The 17,991-nt window shown below is 40.4% G+C and overlaps 1 protein-coding gene across 3 annotated transcripts in view; it reads right to left on the reverse strand.

Annotated features, from left to right (window-relative positions):
- Window positions 1-17,991, reverse strand: part of LOC103353947 (protein tyrosine phosphatase receptor type M) — a 169,666-nt gene that overhangs the window by 7,392 nt on the left and 144,283 nt on the right. For all 3 annotated transcript variants that reach the window (XM_008277149.1, XM_008277148.1, XM_008277147.1), the window contains 7 exons: window positions 13,189-13,286; window positions 10,812-10,928; window positions 6,796-6,950; window positions 5,596-5,731; window positions 3,452-3,601; window positions 2,875-3,048; window positions 1,642-1,773 (listed from right to left, as the gene is read on the reverse strand). In XM_008277149.1, coding sequence (XP_008275371.1) covers window positions 1,642-1,773; window positions 2,875-3,048; window positions 3,452-3,601; window positions 5,596-5,731; window positions 6,796-6,950; window positions 10,812-10,928; window positions 13,189-13,286 — 962 coding nt within the window. The remainder of the gene's footprint in view (window positions 1-1,641; window positions 1,774-2,874; window positions 3,049-3,451; window positions 3,602-5,595; window positions 5,732-6,795; window positions 6,951-10,811; window positions 10,929-13,188; window positions 13,287-17,991) is intronic.

The raw sequence follows: 17,991 nt of genomic DNA on the forward strand, positions 1-17,991 counted from the left end.
TTTCTGAGTACAGACTAATCATTTCTATAAATGTTTTAACAGACTCCCACAGTGTGATTGAAATTGATTTTGTTTACTTCAATGCTTGTCTTCTATCTGCTCTGTGTAAACAAAGCCTGCAGTTCAGCCCAGCTCACCTGGAAGGTGTCAGACTTTCGTCATGTGACTGTTGGTAACAGCCAAGTCACTAATGGCTTCTCAGTTAACTCTAGTGAGTGCAGAATTTATTGTTTCCGGCTGTTGCAATTGGTTTATTTTTGGAGAATTTGACATTAAGTGATATGGATAAAATACCACAATTTTAAGCAGAGAGTTGGGTTTTATTGAGTAGTTTTTATAAATTACAGTTTTTACCATTTCTGCTTCTTTTAAATGGTGTCATTTTGGCATTTTTTTTAAAGACAACATGGCTTTCAAACCTTCCAGTGGGTTTGAGAGTTCAGCGGGTTAAAGAAAGATGGGACTTGTTCATAGAAAAAACTGTTACACATGTCACTTTGATACACAGAGATGAGTTGTTTGGGGGTTTAATCAATGCCAGGAAAAGGTTTTTACAAGTATTAAAAAGAAGTTACAGATAGTGTTGGCTGCTCTGGCCACAGTGTTCAGTAGTGCACAGAGGCATGAACTTCATGGACAGCCTCGTAAGAGCTGCAAAGTCTTCCTTATTTCTGCTCCTCAGGACTGAAAGCCCAGTTAAGAACATGCACCTGTGGATCTCAGCACCAGCCTTACAGCTCTAAGTGAGACTGGTGGAAGCATACACACAGATGGGCAGAGTCTACACTGACAGACATGCCTACATGCAGAGTCACACAGGCATGAACAAACAAGGGAAAATAAAGATGCTACCTCAGAAGAATGCAAATAACAGGCCTGAATACCCGAATACAGATGGACACACAAATATACTTTTTTTTCCCCGTAGCACACAAAAACACAAACACATATGCAGTCTGTGTGGCAGCTTAAGCACCACTTTCTAGCTTCCTTTGAGAGCCCGTCAAAACTTGACAAATTCAACAGATGCAAAAACAAAAATGCTGATGGAAAAGATAGTAAACCTCCACCTCCCTCTCCTCCATCTGCACCCCTCCCCGTCTCCTTCCCTTTCCACCTGTGCCGATTTCTTGGCTGGCTGATGGACTGGCTACAGTGAGAATATTGAATGAAAGGCCTTTTCTATCCAGCCAGTCACCTAGGGAAAGGGGATTTGGATGGGGAGAGCAGCCCGGCTTCAGGCTTTGATCCCTGGGTGTTATGACAGAGCCTCGGGCTGAGAAATCTGGAGAGTCTCTTCCATAGGCCTGTCTCTCTGTCTACTTTCATGGCAAGTCCTTTTCCACTCTGCAGCTTCTACCTCATTTCAAACATATTCTGTATACATACACATATATAGAGAGAGTTTCTAACACAGATACATCCCTAGGTTTTTCCCTGGATTCGTACAATAAGAAAACAAAACAAAAAGCAATCTGTCTCTGAATCCAGTTCCCACATTGTCCTTTTTTGCAGCTTTATTAGAAACAGACTTCTGATGAAACAAACTGCTTTGTGCATTATGTGTTTGGGAGTGAACTTCTTGCAACAACCATTGTGGATTGTTTTGTGTGTTAGAGCAGGGTATCAGTTTGGGTTTACCTGGGCTGGGTCAACATCGTTGAGCATTACTATTGATGTGCAGTGGTAGTCCAGCACCAATCTCCAGAAGTCCTTCACTGTGTTTGGCAATGGGTGCTGGGTTACTATGAATGCAGAGGGCTGCTTATAACTCTGGAGGAGGGAGGAAGAGAGGGAGAAAAAGAAAGAAAAAAACAATTGAAATCCTGACGGTACATATACCTTGTGCACATTATACTATTCGTAACCCTTCCTGTTTAGCAAGAATCAAGATATAACCATTTCTAAAACAACCTCCATTCTGTGACCCATCTCCCACTGAGAGCTGATGATTGTGATTCCATGTCTAAGGAGATTATATTAAGGCACTGTACTATTAATGTGGTTTCTGGCTCTCAAAGGGAGTCCAGTGGTGACTAAAACAATCCTGTACCTCAAAGGTCACCTGCCTAATCCTGGCAAGAGCCAAACAGTCCATCAGTGAAAACACACCTTGTCAAGGTGTTCTCCGTTAGGTCCATCCTGAATACATTTAACCCTTGAAAATTGCTAGGCATTGCATTTTTCCGTTTACAGTGTCATGTCCTTTTGGTGTATCTTAAATATTATGAGACAGCTGCTGAACCACAGATAATTAGATGTGACAACAATACAGAGGTGTTTTTAAATATTATGAGGAATAGTCCAAGTCTTAAGCTTGTCAGAGCAAGTCTCCTTAAACACTTTCAATGTCATGTTGACAAGTGTTTCATGTCTGAGTGCTGACATTTACAATGACAAAAAATGTGCTTAGAAAAAATGAAAGTCTTTACATCTTACATCCCTGAACTCACTTTTAATAAATTTTCTTGCTTAAGATCAGTTGTGAGTACAGCATCTGTAAATTAGCTTTGTTTTTGGTTTGCTTATGTATTTTTGGTTTTGCATGTGTAGCTGGGAACGGGTACGTCAAATATTAATAATGTTCTTGTAAAGCAGTTTGACATACCAATGTCGCCTCTCGTAGTTGCCTAATGTTTGTATTAACTGCCAAATGCGCAATACCTGCTTTTACATCATTGATTAGTTCTTGACAGGAAAAAACAACATGTTAGAAGGTATCAGTTCACACAGAAAGAGGCAGCTGCCATTTCCTTGTGACTTGTGACTCAGTGTACCTATTTACCAGTTTAGCACATTAAAAGCAAGAACCTCTGTACCTCTGAACTGGCATGTAAATAAAAAGGGTTATATTCTGAAATGTTTGACTCTTACATCCATGAGGGCAGCATTGATGTAATTGGAGCTCTCCCCATCGATGGTGATTAGAAAGGGAAGGCAGCGGTCAGGAGGCAGGACGTCCATGCACCGGTTCTTCTCATGGTTCCTAGGCAGCAGTGCGATGCTGCAGTCCTCCACCCTCAGCGTAGGAGTCACCATATTCAGAGTCTGTCAGGTTGAAGCAGAATTACATGCTGTCTTACTGACGCAGGAAGGTAGGCACTTGGGTCTTGAGTGTGCCAATTATCTCCCAGTATGGTAATTAACATTGCAATTCTTTAATCAGTTACATTAGCGATAGCTCTGACTCCCCTGATGTGACTGTGATGAAACTTAGGGGGACGATGCATCTCATGTAACAGTGATTGGTCCAAGAAGGGGGTACTACTATTACAGATTAATGTAAGATGATATGTTTGCTACTGATTGGCCCAGAGGGGGGCTGCACCGTTCATCAAGAGACAACATGTTTACGGTTGTTTAGAACATATCCTGTACTTGAGATAATGCTTTATTAGGGACTTGCATACAATATTTGCATATCTTTTTAACATGATAAATAACTCCTCACCCTAAACTCCTCTTTGATGGGGCTGGAATTGGTCTGTGGGTCCAGGCGGTTCATGTCGTAGTAGACAGAGCGGAGCTGACTGGCAGGAATGGTGGTGTCGCCACAGAGACATGCCTCCAAAATGGCATCATGGATGAAGACATACTGCTCCTGAAAAAAACAGCATCCTCATTGCGCATCTATCAGGCCTCTTGGACTTATGACAAAGGACAGGATTTACTAAGAACACCGAGTGTGTTTTTATTTTGAGCAGCAGCAGCAGGAGGAGGAGTAATACATGAGCAGCCAGAGTTCCTCAGCATTTTGCTAGAAGAATTCAATGGCCTTTCCATGACCTTCCCGTGATTATTCTTTACCCAAGGCAGTTTCTATGACTAATATTTGTCATTGTCTATGTTCAAAGGTTACATTACATATTTTTGCATTTTTTGGGGGACATAGCTGATTTAATTTTCTTACAAAACTTCATGACATTTTCAAAACCTTAAAATACTTAGAAGCCTGGCAGAGAGTTTTTTTTATTTTTTTATTACTTTTTCATTTTTAATGATCCTATCAAACCTTGGTGACCTTAGCAAGGTTTTGTCATCAGTATTGTCATCATCAACGCATGGCCAAGGTGGACTTCTTACCAACAAAAACAACCCCCACTGTACTTAATGGCAGTCGGAAATCGCAACACATTTCCTCCTCCTCGAATCAGTCAGTCAAGCAGCGGACGCGGTGACACAGCTTCAAGCTTGATGCAAATCTATTCTGAAGTGACATTTTCAGCTGACACTTCCTTGTCACTTCGGACCAAAATCCGCACACATGCTCAGGGGTCACTGATTTACAGATTGAAAGAGAAACATGTGTTGCGATTTGTTAAGTCTAGTGCAGAAAATGAACTGTTGACTCGCGAGTTGGATTTTGCTGGGCTGGGTCAGTGTGTCAGTGGTGACGCGGTTCTCTAACCAGAACCCACAGATTGGATCTTATCTGAGCTCATAAACTATAAACAGCAACAAGGCATTTCATTTCCGCTGACAGATTAAACCACGGTGGAGAGTTGGTGTCTGGCTGCAGGCTAAGGAGCTGTGCCAACCAGCCTGAACACCTGCAAGGGAAAATACACACATACACACACTTTGAAGGTCACTGAACTTGAGGAGAATGACTCAGGGTGAACAACATTTGGTCTCCAGTTGCTCAAATCCCAATTCGGACGTCAACGATGAAACATTTGCCCATTAAGTCCAATGACGCTTGTGATTTAAAGGGAATTACGGTGAAATGATGCATTCAACGAGACTATGGACACCTCCAGATGGCCGGTGTTCAGGAAAGCGCAAAGTCCTTCGGTGGTCCATGCTGGCATAAAGCTGGAGGATGAGCCAGGGATGTTTTCAGCTATCGATAGGGGCTAAATCCTCTCAGTTACAAGTCTCTAAACCCTTTTATTACAGCATGTATTGCCAAGCACTTGTGCTTAGCACCCTGGGGAATAGTCAGGGTGTGCACTTCAATAAATGTCTTTTGTGAAAAAAGATCATTAAAAATGTAAAAGGTAGCATGATTGATGGCTACATGATGTACAATAAAACCCACAGTCCTCTAATCACATAGATATGTCTGCTGTACATAGAAATACCATTAACATGGTATTTAAAGTGGTATTTAAAACAAGTGGAGCTCTTTACAGCCAAATTGAGGTTAATTAATATTTGGATTATTTAGCTACATAATGAAATACTTTCCTCTTTGAAAAATGTGACACTTGAACTGGTACTTGAAAGTGAAGGACAGCAAAAATTTTAAAAGATAATGGCATCATCAATCGCTGGCAAAATGGCTAACAACCTCCCCTGCACCACCTCAGCTGCAGAATTAATGACTAATAAATGACAGTCAATGATTTATTGTCCCAAAAAATAATACATGTTTTTGGTGAAAGTAGGTCTTTATCAGCTGTTACTTCTGAGCATTTGTTTTGGAGCAGTGGAGAAGTGGGGCTTATTGTAATAATGATTTGATACTACTTAATCCCTATTTGATGGCTACAGCCTGTCAAGCAGCATCACCACTCTTCCATATTTTATTGATAAGTATCTGTGGACAGGCTCAGCTCTGCTGAGGCCAATATGGGAGCAGATCAGCGGTACCTCAGTCTGGACCATGTTGACCCTCCGTGAGCGCAGCTCCCTCACACAGTTGTAAATATCCACCACGCCCTCTCTCTCAGCCATGTCCAGCATGATGTCAATGACGATGAAACAGCCCGTCCGACCGGCGCCAGCACTGCAGACGAACATACACATCAGAAGTCTCATAGGTGAACTGAAACTGTTCTTATTCAGAGCCGTAAGACATCTGAAATTAAGTAATTAAATAAATAAACAATTAAAATCACATTTTAAGTACGCTTATATGCATACACGTTGAATGTGATTTTATCAAACAGGGTTATTTATACAGTTTTCATCAGTGGTGGATAAGTTATCATAACCTTGGTGTACAAATACTACAATGTGAACATACTCCACTACCAGTAACAGTATTGTATTCAAAACAACAACACATTGTTTTCACTGGACAGGAGGGGTATCAGAAATTGTAATCGGACAATATTAGTCACTACAGCTGTCAGACAAATGTAGTGGCGTAAAAAAGACTGTGTTTCCTTCTGATATGTAGTGAAAGGAAGAGTAAAATAGCAGAAAATGGAAAACCTCAAGTAAAGCATAAAATATGTGAAATAGTACTTAAGTATAGCACTTGAGTAAATGTATTTAGTTACATTCCACCACTGGTTGTGATATTGTAAGTTTCAATATACACATTTTAAATGGTTGATGCACAAAAAATTTAGCTTGCCTCTTAAATATATGAAGATATTCTTAACTTTTCTTTGCCCAGAATTTAAAATAAGACAGTCAAGGCTTTGAAAGTAGAAATAAGGCTCTTCAACAACATGATGTTTTCCATAAAAAATGTTCCAGATGAAAAAATTACGCGTCGATTTTAAACTCAAATGTCAAGCACCATTTCTTTGATAGAAACATTTAACAGATACTGACAACAGGTTGTTTCAATGATTTTGATGTCCTGACCCCTTAAAGGCAAAGGTGATTGGAAGACACAGTGATTCAACCTCTGAAGAACAAGAAAACCCCACATATTGTCTATGATACACAATTTATGCAATCATAAACACAGAATATCTCTACATTCTGGTTTCTAATCTACAGACTGTATAAAATTATGGATAAGACTCGAATTAATACAAACAAGTAAATACTGTCTGCTTCGATGAGTAGAACCATAAGTATGAATCAGATTGCTTTGTTCCAGTGCACACAAACCTGCAGTGAACCACCATGGGCCCAGCACTGGTCAGGGTCTTGGACTTGACTCTCCTAATAAACCCCAGCAGGCCTGTGGCGTGATAGGGCACACCATGATCTGGCCAGCCCGTGAAGTGAAACTGTCGGATCTCACGGATCTCATGAGCCCCTCTCTGAAAAAAAAAAGAAAAAAAAAGGAGTCATCATGTTAAACACACAAAGCACAGCAGATAACATTGGAGATGTGATGAGAAGTGTAGGGCGATGTGAAAGGTCCCCTTAAAGAAAATACAACGTTGAATTAAATACAAACATACACTTCATGGATTCAATAGAAGTAGGGTTGAGCAAAGTTTCAAGGCCAGTGTAGTCTTATTTTTTCATCCGCTGTAACACCTCTCTGTCAAGCCTATGTCCTCCCAAGGACAAAGGATTATACAGTATGCTATAGCTATTACCCAGGCACTGTAGATATCACAGAAAAAAACAGTTTCTGCAGTTTTATCTAGATAGAATATAAGTTTATTTTCTGGATGGACTCCAGATCTGGTGTGTGACAAGTCGCAATATGCAGGGTTTCACATGTAACAACCCTAAGGAACCACTCCTTGAGGAGGTGGGGTTGTCTTCAGTATTTTAGCTTCCAGTTTTAAAATGTATGGATGAATTAATCCAATATTACCATTGTGTATACAGAGTAGTTCCTCTACATATGTAACTTTGATACACAGTAATGAGTTTTTAGGGATTTATTAAATGACCACAGAAGGACTTTAAAGAGAAAATTGTGGGATACAAAGCATTCGGGAACTGGAAAGCATTCCCTCCTCAGAAACACTGCTGGGGGTCGTATGTACAGAAGTGCCAAATCTGCTGTTCTTCTAATGTCCACTTCAGGCTCCAAAAGTGAGTTAATCCCTATAGTCCTCCATGTTAAAATGTGGAGCTTTACAGCAGAAATAAACATATTTACAGTCTGGTCCCAAAACTAGTTTTAATTTTTATGGCTGTTCTGAATATATGTATGGGTGTGAATTTTAACATAACAGCAATAAAGCTTAAAATTATACATGGTTAAGGACGTAGCTGCCTCTAGTGGCAGGATGGTACTGTCACAGGACCATCAGTGCCCACAGACACTTGCATTTCTCATCTCACTTCCTTTCCTGCTCCACCTCTTTGCTCATTTTTGGATTAGCTGATCCAGATGGAGAGATGTCGGAGCTGTCGCACTTAGCTTCAAAGCCACTGCTCAGAAAACATATGGGTGATGTTGGGGTTTATTCATCTTTACAGGGCTTAAAGTGAAAAATAATCCTGAGCCTGAACTTTTTTGCTTTTGGGTGGGCGTACAATCTCGCTAATTAGTAAGATATTAAGATATCTGCCTTCCCAAACTCAGACTACAGATTATAATAATACCAAAGAAGGTCAATACGTTGTGGTAGGTACTCCATCTCACTACAACATGGTGCAAATATATTATTTAGCAACCAGTCAGTAAAAGACATGGAAAAAGGACATTGATTCACCCTTTAACAATATGTGCACCATTTGCACTCTTTATTACCTCCGCCAGGGAGGTTATGTTTTAGCCGGGGTTTATCTGTTTGTTTGTTTGTTTGTTAGCGGGATAACTCGAAAAGTTTTGAACAGATTTTCATGACGTTTTCAGGAAATGTTGATAATGGCACAATGAACAGATGATTCAATTTTGGTGTTCTGGCGTACCATCTGGTTATTTTCTCATAAAACAGTAAATGCTGTTAAGTGTCACAGTCGCGCAGAATGCTATCATTGCGCCGTTTGTCCACTAGATGGAGCTCTAACTCCATTCAGTCCTTCAGTCCTCACCGCTGTCTTCTCAGTAGTACAGGAGTAAGCTACAGCCAGGCAGCATTACAGGAGTGGGCTGAGCGGAGCTACTGACAGATAAGTTCATAACGATGTTGTGACATCATCGTGCTTCGTTGCGTCGGTCATGCTTTTCATTTGCATTGCATTGCTAAAGTTGTGCTAACCTAGCATAGCATTAGCTAACAGCTTAAAATCAGTAAAGAACTGTAGAAATAACATAAGTGTAAAAAATATTTGAGAGTACAGAAAGACCATTCATTGCTCCGTCAGCTTGTTAATACTGATATCAATGTTAATTCAAATGCTAAAGGTATGTTTTGATTATCCAGGAATCTAAAGTGTAGATAAAATGAATGCAGGACTTTAACATTGGCTTTAAATCACAATACGGTGGAAATGAGCAGCTTGGCGGAGGTCTGCGCTTGTTCAGAGGGCTTTTCTAGTTTTGAAATACAATACTTCGTCAATATTCAATGAAATCCAAAATCTTTTGAGCTTTTCAGAAAGACTTTTCTTAAATGCTGGTGCTATATCATGTGCATTTATGTAACCAGCACGCTGATTTGACACAAACAGTTTTGACAAAGCATTTTTATCTTCAGCCAACTTTTTGCACAGATTAAAGAGTGGCTGAGACATGGTGAACATGTTCTGCAATGAACGTGCACACATGTATTTTCAAATCACAAACCCGGTCAGTCATTGATGCCGGTACCTCAGCGGTGGCTGCTCCTCCCGGCAAACGAGTTGTGAGTTTCAGAGCAGATAGCAGCTCTATGGCCGCGGTCTGACTAGTGATCTGACAGCAATTTCTTGCCGCTAGTTGCCTACATGAGTTTTTTTGAGCAGATGGGACAGAAGCTTCATTTCTTTTTGCACAAAGGGCTTGTCGTCTCTGCTTAACCCTTTCAACACTATAGCCCACTATACCGGTCTGCTGTTTTCACCCTGTTCAACCCTGCAGCCCGGCATAGCAGGCTCCGGTATATGGCGACGTTCTGTTACATTCATTCTGATTGGCTGTGGGAGTCAGTGGGAATCCTCGTAAGTGAAAAAGCATTCAGTCATTAGATAAATTATCCAAATAGTAATAATAATAATAATAATAATAATACAGGGTTCTCGCCAGCGTCATCAGAGAGCAACGGCCCGTTACGCTGCTGCATGAAAAAATTACTCTGCAAATTGGGCCAATACGTTGTTTTCGAGGGTATGTAACGGGAAAATATTTAACAACAAGCCCCGACGGAGTTTGACTACTGCTGTCTTCGCTGCTAACACTGCTATTTGCTAGCATATTTGCTGCTACCCGATAGCAGCATTCGTAATGTAGTGTTTTTTTTTTTTAAGTTATTTTTTTGGCCTTTGTGCCTTTATTGGATAGTTTTAGTCAGAGAGAGACAGGAAAGTAGGGGAGAAGAATGGGGGGAGGACATGTGGGAAAGGGTCATGAGCGGGAATCGAACTCATGACCTCCACATTGGGACTGTAAGCCCTGCACATGGGACGCCAGCTCAACCAGGTGAGCCCTGGTGCTGGAATACTTTAAGCCATGTTTTTATATACAGTCAATGAGCATATCTCAGACTGCTCAAGAGGCATAGGTTGTTTTAAAGAAAATTTGAACAATCCCAGTAACATGTGATCACCTTTGTTTTGCTTTCAGCCCATTCCATAGTGTGATCTGTGGTGCAGTACATGCATTGAGCCGTCGAAATACAAATCTTCTTCAAATAATACAAACAGAGGTGTTTAAATAGAACTTGCTACAGAAAAGTTGAAAACAAAAGCAAAAAGTCTTTAGGAACTATAAGAATAAGAGTAAATGATCTTATTTTAAAGCAACATTTAACACTACATTTGGCAGCAGAAATTATATTGCTTTGGCCTTGACATGTTCATGAAAGTCAGTTCAAAGCCTTGTCAAATGAGTACCAGTAGCATAGAAACATTAAACTGTGTTTTTTTCTAAAGCCGTTTAGTAGCCACTCACAACATGCTTATGACCAAGGTAACCATAATTTCTGAACTGTTTAATGACCAAAGGTTGAGGTCGAGTACAAACAAAGCTTCAGCTGTGTAACAGTATGGGAAGATAAAACTGAAAAGGCATGAATGTCTTTCAATTCTCTCAGAAAAATAATAAGAAAAAGTTCAGAAAGTGTTGCAAAGTATACCTTCTCTACAGCAAAGGTCCTGATGACATACTCTGATAGCAGCTCAGTCTCAATAAGCGTCACCTTGATGTCTCTGTAGATCTCGGTGTCATCAGGCCAGTACTTACAACACTTCACCTGAAAGTGACAAAAGCAAGTGTTACAATGAATCGACAGTCACGATGCTGTATTTCACAGAACACACTCACATTTGAATTTTTGTAGGTTTCTAGGCTGTCATTTCTACAGTAAAGATGATTGTCACATAACATTACCTCCTATTTGCCACCTGATATTTCAGTTTCTAAAGCATTTCTTTCAAATCCAAATGAGATTTGCTTCATATTAGTTTGGGCCCCCGGTCAAGGATATGCTGTAAATGGGAATCTTATGTATCGATGGAGAGTTCATTCGCACATTATTGCTTTTTCATTCTCACATCAATAATGTGAAAATGAGTCTAAAGGTGGACTGTGCAAAAGCCTGGAACAGAACAGAAAAGGCACCAAAGGGCTGTAAGATTTGTCCACCTTAAAATTATGAACAGCAGTGCAGAGAAATAGGACAAAACATTAAAAAAGTAGTGTGCTACAATTGAATGAGAGACATATAATGACAATCCAATAATGATATGAAATAACAAACCCTCAGCTGTTTAAAACAGATTTCCCAACAGAAATCTAAAACACCCCACTGGAAATATTACTTGTATTAGGTATCATAAGAGTGCAAAATTACCCCTCCCCCTGTTCAATTAAACTGTTGATACTGGGGGAGTAAGCCTGGTAATAGAGATTGAGTTCACGGAGGTATATCAGAGAATGATCATTTCTGATGAGGGATAAATGCGACATCAGCCACAAGTAGATTCAATTTTCATTTCTGGCGTCTATGCACTGATTACAAATGAAATGAGATTTTGGTTTGTGGAATGACACAGACAGAGGGGGACTTTGAGGTCCCTCTCTCTGACACCCCTGATGACTAATCCCTGATGACAATCACAAATCCACCGTCCGCTTCAGGCCAGATTGAATTAGGCAAAAGCCATTACCTTATTAGATCACTCTAAATCAGATGCCTGGTTTGGAGGGGAATTAGCCTTTGGGCTAAAATGTGCCAGTGTAGACACAGATGTTCTTTTGTGTGGGCATACTTATGACTGTGTGTACACAGCTCGTGAACTCATTCCCTCATATGGATAGAGTATATGGAAAAGAAGCACACAGCGCATCACCTCATCACACACATCAGCGCTCTAACTTCCAAAACCAAATCTCTCGTACATCAAAGTGCGCTGAGCACCACCCCTGTGAGGGTAACCAGCGGGACAGAGGCTGTGTGTGCTCGTCTGTGTGTGTGCCAGGATTTCCCAGAGTTCATCAGCAACTGTGCCGAGCAGATGGCCCACTGTGATATGGTGAAGTGATTTTATGGGGCCCTCTATGGAGCCACCATCACTGTGACCAACTGTGCCTACCGCCCGCCAATGGACAAGGATCATATAACAGACGGTTTGGGGGCCGGGGCCCGCCGAGAACAGCACAGCAGCTAAGCAGGTGTGGAGAAGGTGTTGGGCGGGGTGGGCTGGGCTCAGCTACTATAGAGGAAAGGCCTAATGAGGTACCTAGAGATGGGCCCATGAATCATTATCAGCTCTGCTACATTTAAGTCCCACCAAAAATGCACATCAGCGAAATCAAGGTGTGCCTGTGTTTAAGGGGCTTTCAGTGTGAATGTGTTTAAAATTCTTTGAGAAAATCCCCTGGCAGTCAAAGCATTACACTGTACGTTAAGACCTTCATTTTCTCTTGATTACAACTTAACCAGGGGGAACTACAGTGTGAGTTAAGTGGAACAAATTAGGACTGAAACAGAGCTCTGGGTTTTTTTCCCCCACATCAGGCCACATGCTGTAGTGAGCGAAAAAAGAAAGTCAAGGCTCTACCATTAGTTAGAACATTATGAACTGTCCTCAGCACTCAATAACAGTCCCCTTTTGTCCAATGAGAACAACATTAAGAGATGTTTCTGCTCGGAGGAGCTTGCTAGGAGCTGGCGGCTTCAGGAGTCTAATGTCCTGTTATAGAGCCACTCAGATGAAACAGTAGTCAGTCGCCTGGATGCCTCTCTGGTAATGAAGGCCATCAATCAGTTGCTTCTCACTTCTCACTGATAAGATAGATGGGAAAAGAGCTGGCGGCACGTGAGTCCCATGCCTCACTAAGTCAGCATACACATACACAGAAACATCTGGGCACTGATGCTCAAAGACAATAAAAAAAAAAAAAGAGATGGCTCTGTTTACCTTGAGATACAATCAGCCTGTCGGTTGACTGGGTGCAAGGTAATCATATTTAAGATCTGCAGATCCAGTGAACGTGTAATTAATACCCACCCTGCCCACTTCCACCAGGTTGGTCACCATGACGATAGCTGCTGTGTTCTCCTGCCAGACCATCCTCCAGAAGTCAAAGACAGTCTCCTGCATGGGTCCTGGAAGAGACAGAGTGGAAAATTAATTTTAGTAGTCGTAGTATCCCCAGTGTGTTGAAGTGGTGGGGTTTTGGCCCAGACAAACAGTCATATTCAAACAAGAGGAGGCCTTAAATGAGCCATTGACAGCATTCTCTGCAGTCCCGCAACATTGTATCTCCTTAATTGAAATTATGAAATGTTTCCACACTCAGATTGATCCACTGTTGTGGACCAGTTCTAACCACAGGAAGGACAGGCAGGGGAACTGAAGATATTGTTACTTGAGTAAACAACAAATTGCTATGGTCATTGAATGTATTTTCCAATGCTTGCGTGGGCTAATGGCTGTGGCTAGATTTTTTTTTTCTTTTTATTGGCTCTTGAGGTGTAGCCAGTGTGCCTGTTTGTTTTGGTTTGAGATGCTGGCAACATCCACTGTTTCTAAATGCAACACACAGGACATTGGTGTAATACGCATCATTTTCCATCTGTCTTTTTCTGTCGCTCTCAATTATATTTAACTATATTCTTGATTTTTTGGGTTTCTATAAGTAAAAGAGTTTGTTTAATTTAATGTGTCATTCATCGCTATATTTTTACTGTGCTTTTATATTGTTACTTTTGTTACTGTCTTGGCTGTGGGAACATGCTTTTTGTGATCAGTAACGTCCTGCTAACAAAGCGTCTCTCTCAGATTGACTTACACACAATCTAAATACAGGGTATTTGGAGGCATTACTGTCCTACAGCAGAATGACAGTTTATAGAGCATTTTCCTCTACATTTTCACTTCCTGGATCAAGCACTGAAAGATGTGTCAAATCTGATTTATTTATAGTGTTTTCTACAATAGATTCTTTGCATAGTGCTTACTCTACAGCGCAGAGCTTAAGACATGGAAAAAAAATAAGAGAGAAAAATAACACTTAGGCTGGGCCTGTGTGTGTGTGTGTGTGTGTGGCAAAACTCAAAGTAATTACCACTACATCTCATCTGTTTAACACCAACCTTTGTACCACATCCGACCCAAATGTATCTGGTGCCCATCAAAATAAACGAGCAGAGAGCTATTCAATGCTTCCAATATTTAAAACTTCACTGAGCAATAATTGTGGGTAGAATTTAATTATTAATCTGGTTAATTAAAATTATTAATATTAGTTTTAATCAAGCACCAACTGGAAAAAAAAAATTACTTCTGACAAATTAATTAGTGAATGCAAATCTCCACAACTGTGCATTCTCCTGCGTTGGCCCAAATTACCTGGAGACATAGCGAATTATGCAGACACACACAGAGACAAGCTAAGACACAACATGGGCACACGAAATGATTGTGTTTTTCCTCCCCGTCATTTATGTGGTAAGTAAATTGAATAATTCACTGTCCGAAAAATCAGGTCATGCATCATTTTAATTTCACAACAACTGAATCACATTTCTTGGCGCATCTTAAAGTTTTGATTTGACATCCAATATTTAAAAAATAAAATAAAAAAAGGTCATTCACTTAGTTGTTGACAGGTTAGGAAACTAGGATACTTGGATCATTTTGTTATTTCCACAAGTCCACAGCAGTCCACATGGACCACTCTGAGCACATCCTTGTGCAGCCCAAATTTGTGTCTGCGTGGTGACTATGCTTCAAGGGCAGGAGTGTGCATGCTCAGCAGTATGTATGGAAAGGAGTCCTCCAAGCAGACTAGAAAGTAGTATAGCAACAGCTGTGAGCCTGTGGTGTCTGCAGCAGTCTGTGTGCATGTGTGCAAACAGTAAAATCAAGGCTTAAAAAATGTTCACTTCATTCTGAATGAAAACTTGTTACTACAGTTTCTTTAAAATCTTTGCTTATAGTCTCTGAAGATCTACAATACTTCATGGAATAAAATTATTTTGGTTCTGGTCATGAAATTGTTGCTGGTTCAAATCAGAGCTGCTTCGACAACACTGTAAGTGTTTATTAGTTTGTCTCTCTTAGTCTCTGTTGTGTTTGTTTGAGCGGCTGTATGCTATGTGTTTCTATTATTTTAATGTTTGTGCTTCTCATTGGCTAATTCCTTCTCCAACAACCTGATTTCCCTCGGGGCATCAACCAAGTGTCATCACGATTTTATTCTCTTGATTGATAGGCCATATTTGATCTGCTTTCTGGGCTGCCTCAACAGTTCCTCTGCTTCTAATTGTGTAGCTTTGTGTGACAGTTTGAATAAAATCTATTTTAAAAACACACTTTAATTAATGAAATTGAAATTTAAGCCTGTGCATGCCTCTCTCTTTGAAAAACAAACAAAAAAAATTGCAGAGAACAATGGTTGTAATTTTTCAAAATTGAGAAATGCACTTTTCCTGACTTCTTCACATCCTAATTGGATATCTAGACATTTGGAACAGAGCTTCACAATATCTTCCATTTATATTGCCTCACTTTCTCTGCTTTGCATGTCGTGGTGTGTCTTGATTTTCACTGTAGGACCTCAATCTCCAATTCCAGTCACTTCCAGTCAGCCAATAACTACCCAACCTGATTGAACCACCCACTCTGCTACCTCCTACACTTGTCCCTGAGGGAGGATACACACAACTGAGAAGTTTGGGAGAGGGGGACTGAGAAGCAGGACAGCTGGTGTGTAGGACTTCAGTAACACAATAACACTTGGCATTATATGGTAAATCAACCAATGGTAAGCTCCTGCCAAGCGTCAGCCAGCCAATTTATGTTTTCATATACATGGAGAGATAAAGAAAAGGTATGGATGAGCTGCTGTTTAGCAATGAACTTGATGCCACTTGATAAAGAGGTAAAAAAAAAAAAGAACAAAGGGATCTCACACTTTGACAGTTTTCACACGGAAGTGGACAGCTTCAAGTGCTGAACTAAACTTTGGGTGACACTTTGAAGGAAGTTGGATAATTGTCAGACTCATTGTTTTTTTTTTTTTTACTAATCTCCTGTGAAAAGCATGACTTTCAATCACTTGTGTCTTACGCTGCAAGTTGACATGTATCACAGCAGTTTATGAGTTGTAAATAAGGAGCTTTCGCAATATTGGCATCTCAAGAAACAATCTAGGCCATATAATTATATAATCTAAATAATATATGTATATTTAAGAATATTATATAAGTGAAAAAAATGGTAGGAAAGCATGATAGCATTGGATGATTCTCTGAAACAACTTAAATCTTCCTAACAGGCAACGTCTTTCCCTTGTGGGAAAAGAACATTTCAGCAAAGGCTGAAATAGGATGAAGCTGTGATGGCACTGCAAAGATTCTTAATGGGTGATTAGAAGTCAGAGAAGTGTGCTTTTAACTGGGACCCTGATCATCAAATAACCTTAAATATTCACATTTAACATGTAACATGTAACATTTTGAACAGAAATATAGCATTAATATATCAGCAGCAATGTTAAGATATTGTGGAGTACGGGCATCCTGAGCAGAGACTGAAGTCACATTCCCTCTGTGTGCACTAATCCAAGCTTCTCTGATCTATGTTTGGGCAGTCAGTCCTGCCATGCGTGCATATTAGTGCACGTGAGTGCACGTTAGTGCCTGTGAGTCTCTCCCTTTGAAACTGATGGTCCTCCACACTGCACATGTGCAAAAGTGGAAATGCAGTCTGAGCATTCAGCTCGTGCCCCCCAAAAAACACGGAATTTTAAAGCTTAAAGCTACTTTTTAATGAAGTATTTCATTTATGCTACATCTGTAATTTATGTGCACTTGCTTCATTTCAGTGCAGTGTGTGAGTCTGAGGCTCTCCTCTGTAACTCCTTCTCCACTTGTGCCTGTCCTGCCCAGGTCTTTGTATGAGGGTACCTCATTAAGTTCACCACTCACCCAACCTGGCACCACCTGACTTCTATCTGATTCCCAAACTGAAATCCCACTTGCGTGCTTGCCTTTTTTCAGGGTAATGATGAAGTCCTCCATGCTGTTTTGGATTATCTAGAGGCTTAAGATACGACCTTCTTCAACAAACGGATAGCAAAGCTTGTCAATTGGTGGACACATGCATTAAGTTAAAGAAGACCGCTGAACAATAATGCAAGAACAATGCTTCTCCTGTGGCGTTTTCTGCTTGATTTTAGACTGCAATCGTATTTTAAAAGTTCAGTTTTTACCATATATTGTGTAACTGAATTCATTATTAAAAAATATCTAAATTAATTTCTGGAATCATTGACATAACAAAAGAAAAAAAGAAAACTCAAAAGAAAAATTAAGACTATTTAACCGTTTAGAAATTTGCCCAAACACAAACAAATCCTCTTGATGACAAGCAGTACTGAGGGAAAGCTTACATTCTCAAAGACTTATCCAAGGGTTACTTGAGAGAAATTGCATTGAGAACACACTTGAGGAACTATGAGATGAGAGCAGTGTTTGTATGACAGTGTGCGTGGAGCCTAGTTGGAGAAGTCTGGAGGAGGCACTTCACAGAAGAAGAACACTGGTAGGAGCTTCACTTCCAGCTGTCAGAGTGTGAATGCTGCTGCAGCTGATGCTGTGTTTTGGGACTAGGCCTGCTCCTCCTCAGAAGCAAGCACTGTGACAGCTGTAAAAATCCCCCAGTCAGGTATTCAGCAAAACTCCTGATCAACATGTGCACAGAAACACTCACAGACAAAGATGCAGGCTACGTTCCCCTCTTGCCCATTAATATTACATGCAGCAGACTCTGGCATAATGTACACTCACTTATCATTGATTTGTG

The sequence above is a fragment of the Stegastes partitus genome, unplaced genomic scaffold, assembly GCF_000690725.1.
Source record: "Stegastes partitus isolate 25-593 unplaced genomic scaffold, Stegastes_partitus-1.0.2 Scaffold90, whole genome shotgun sequence".
NCBI lineage: Eukaryota > Metazoa > Chordata > Actinopteri > Pomacentridae > Stegastes > Stegastes partitus.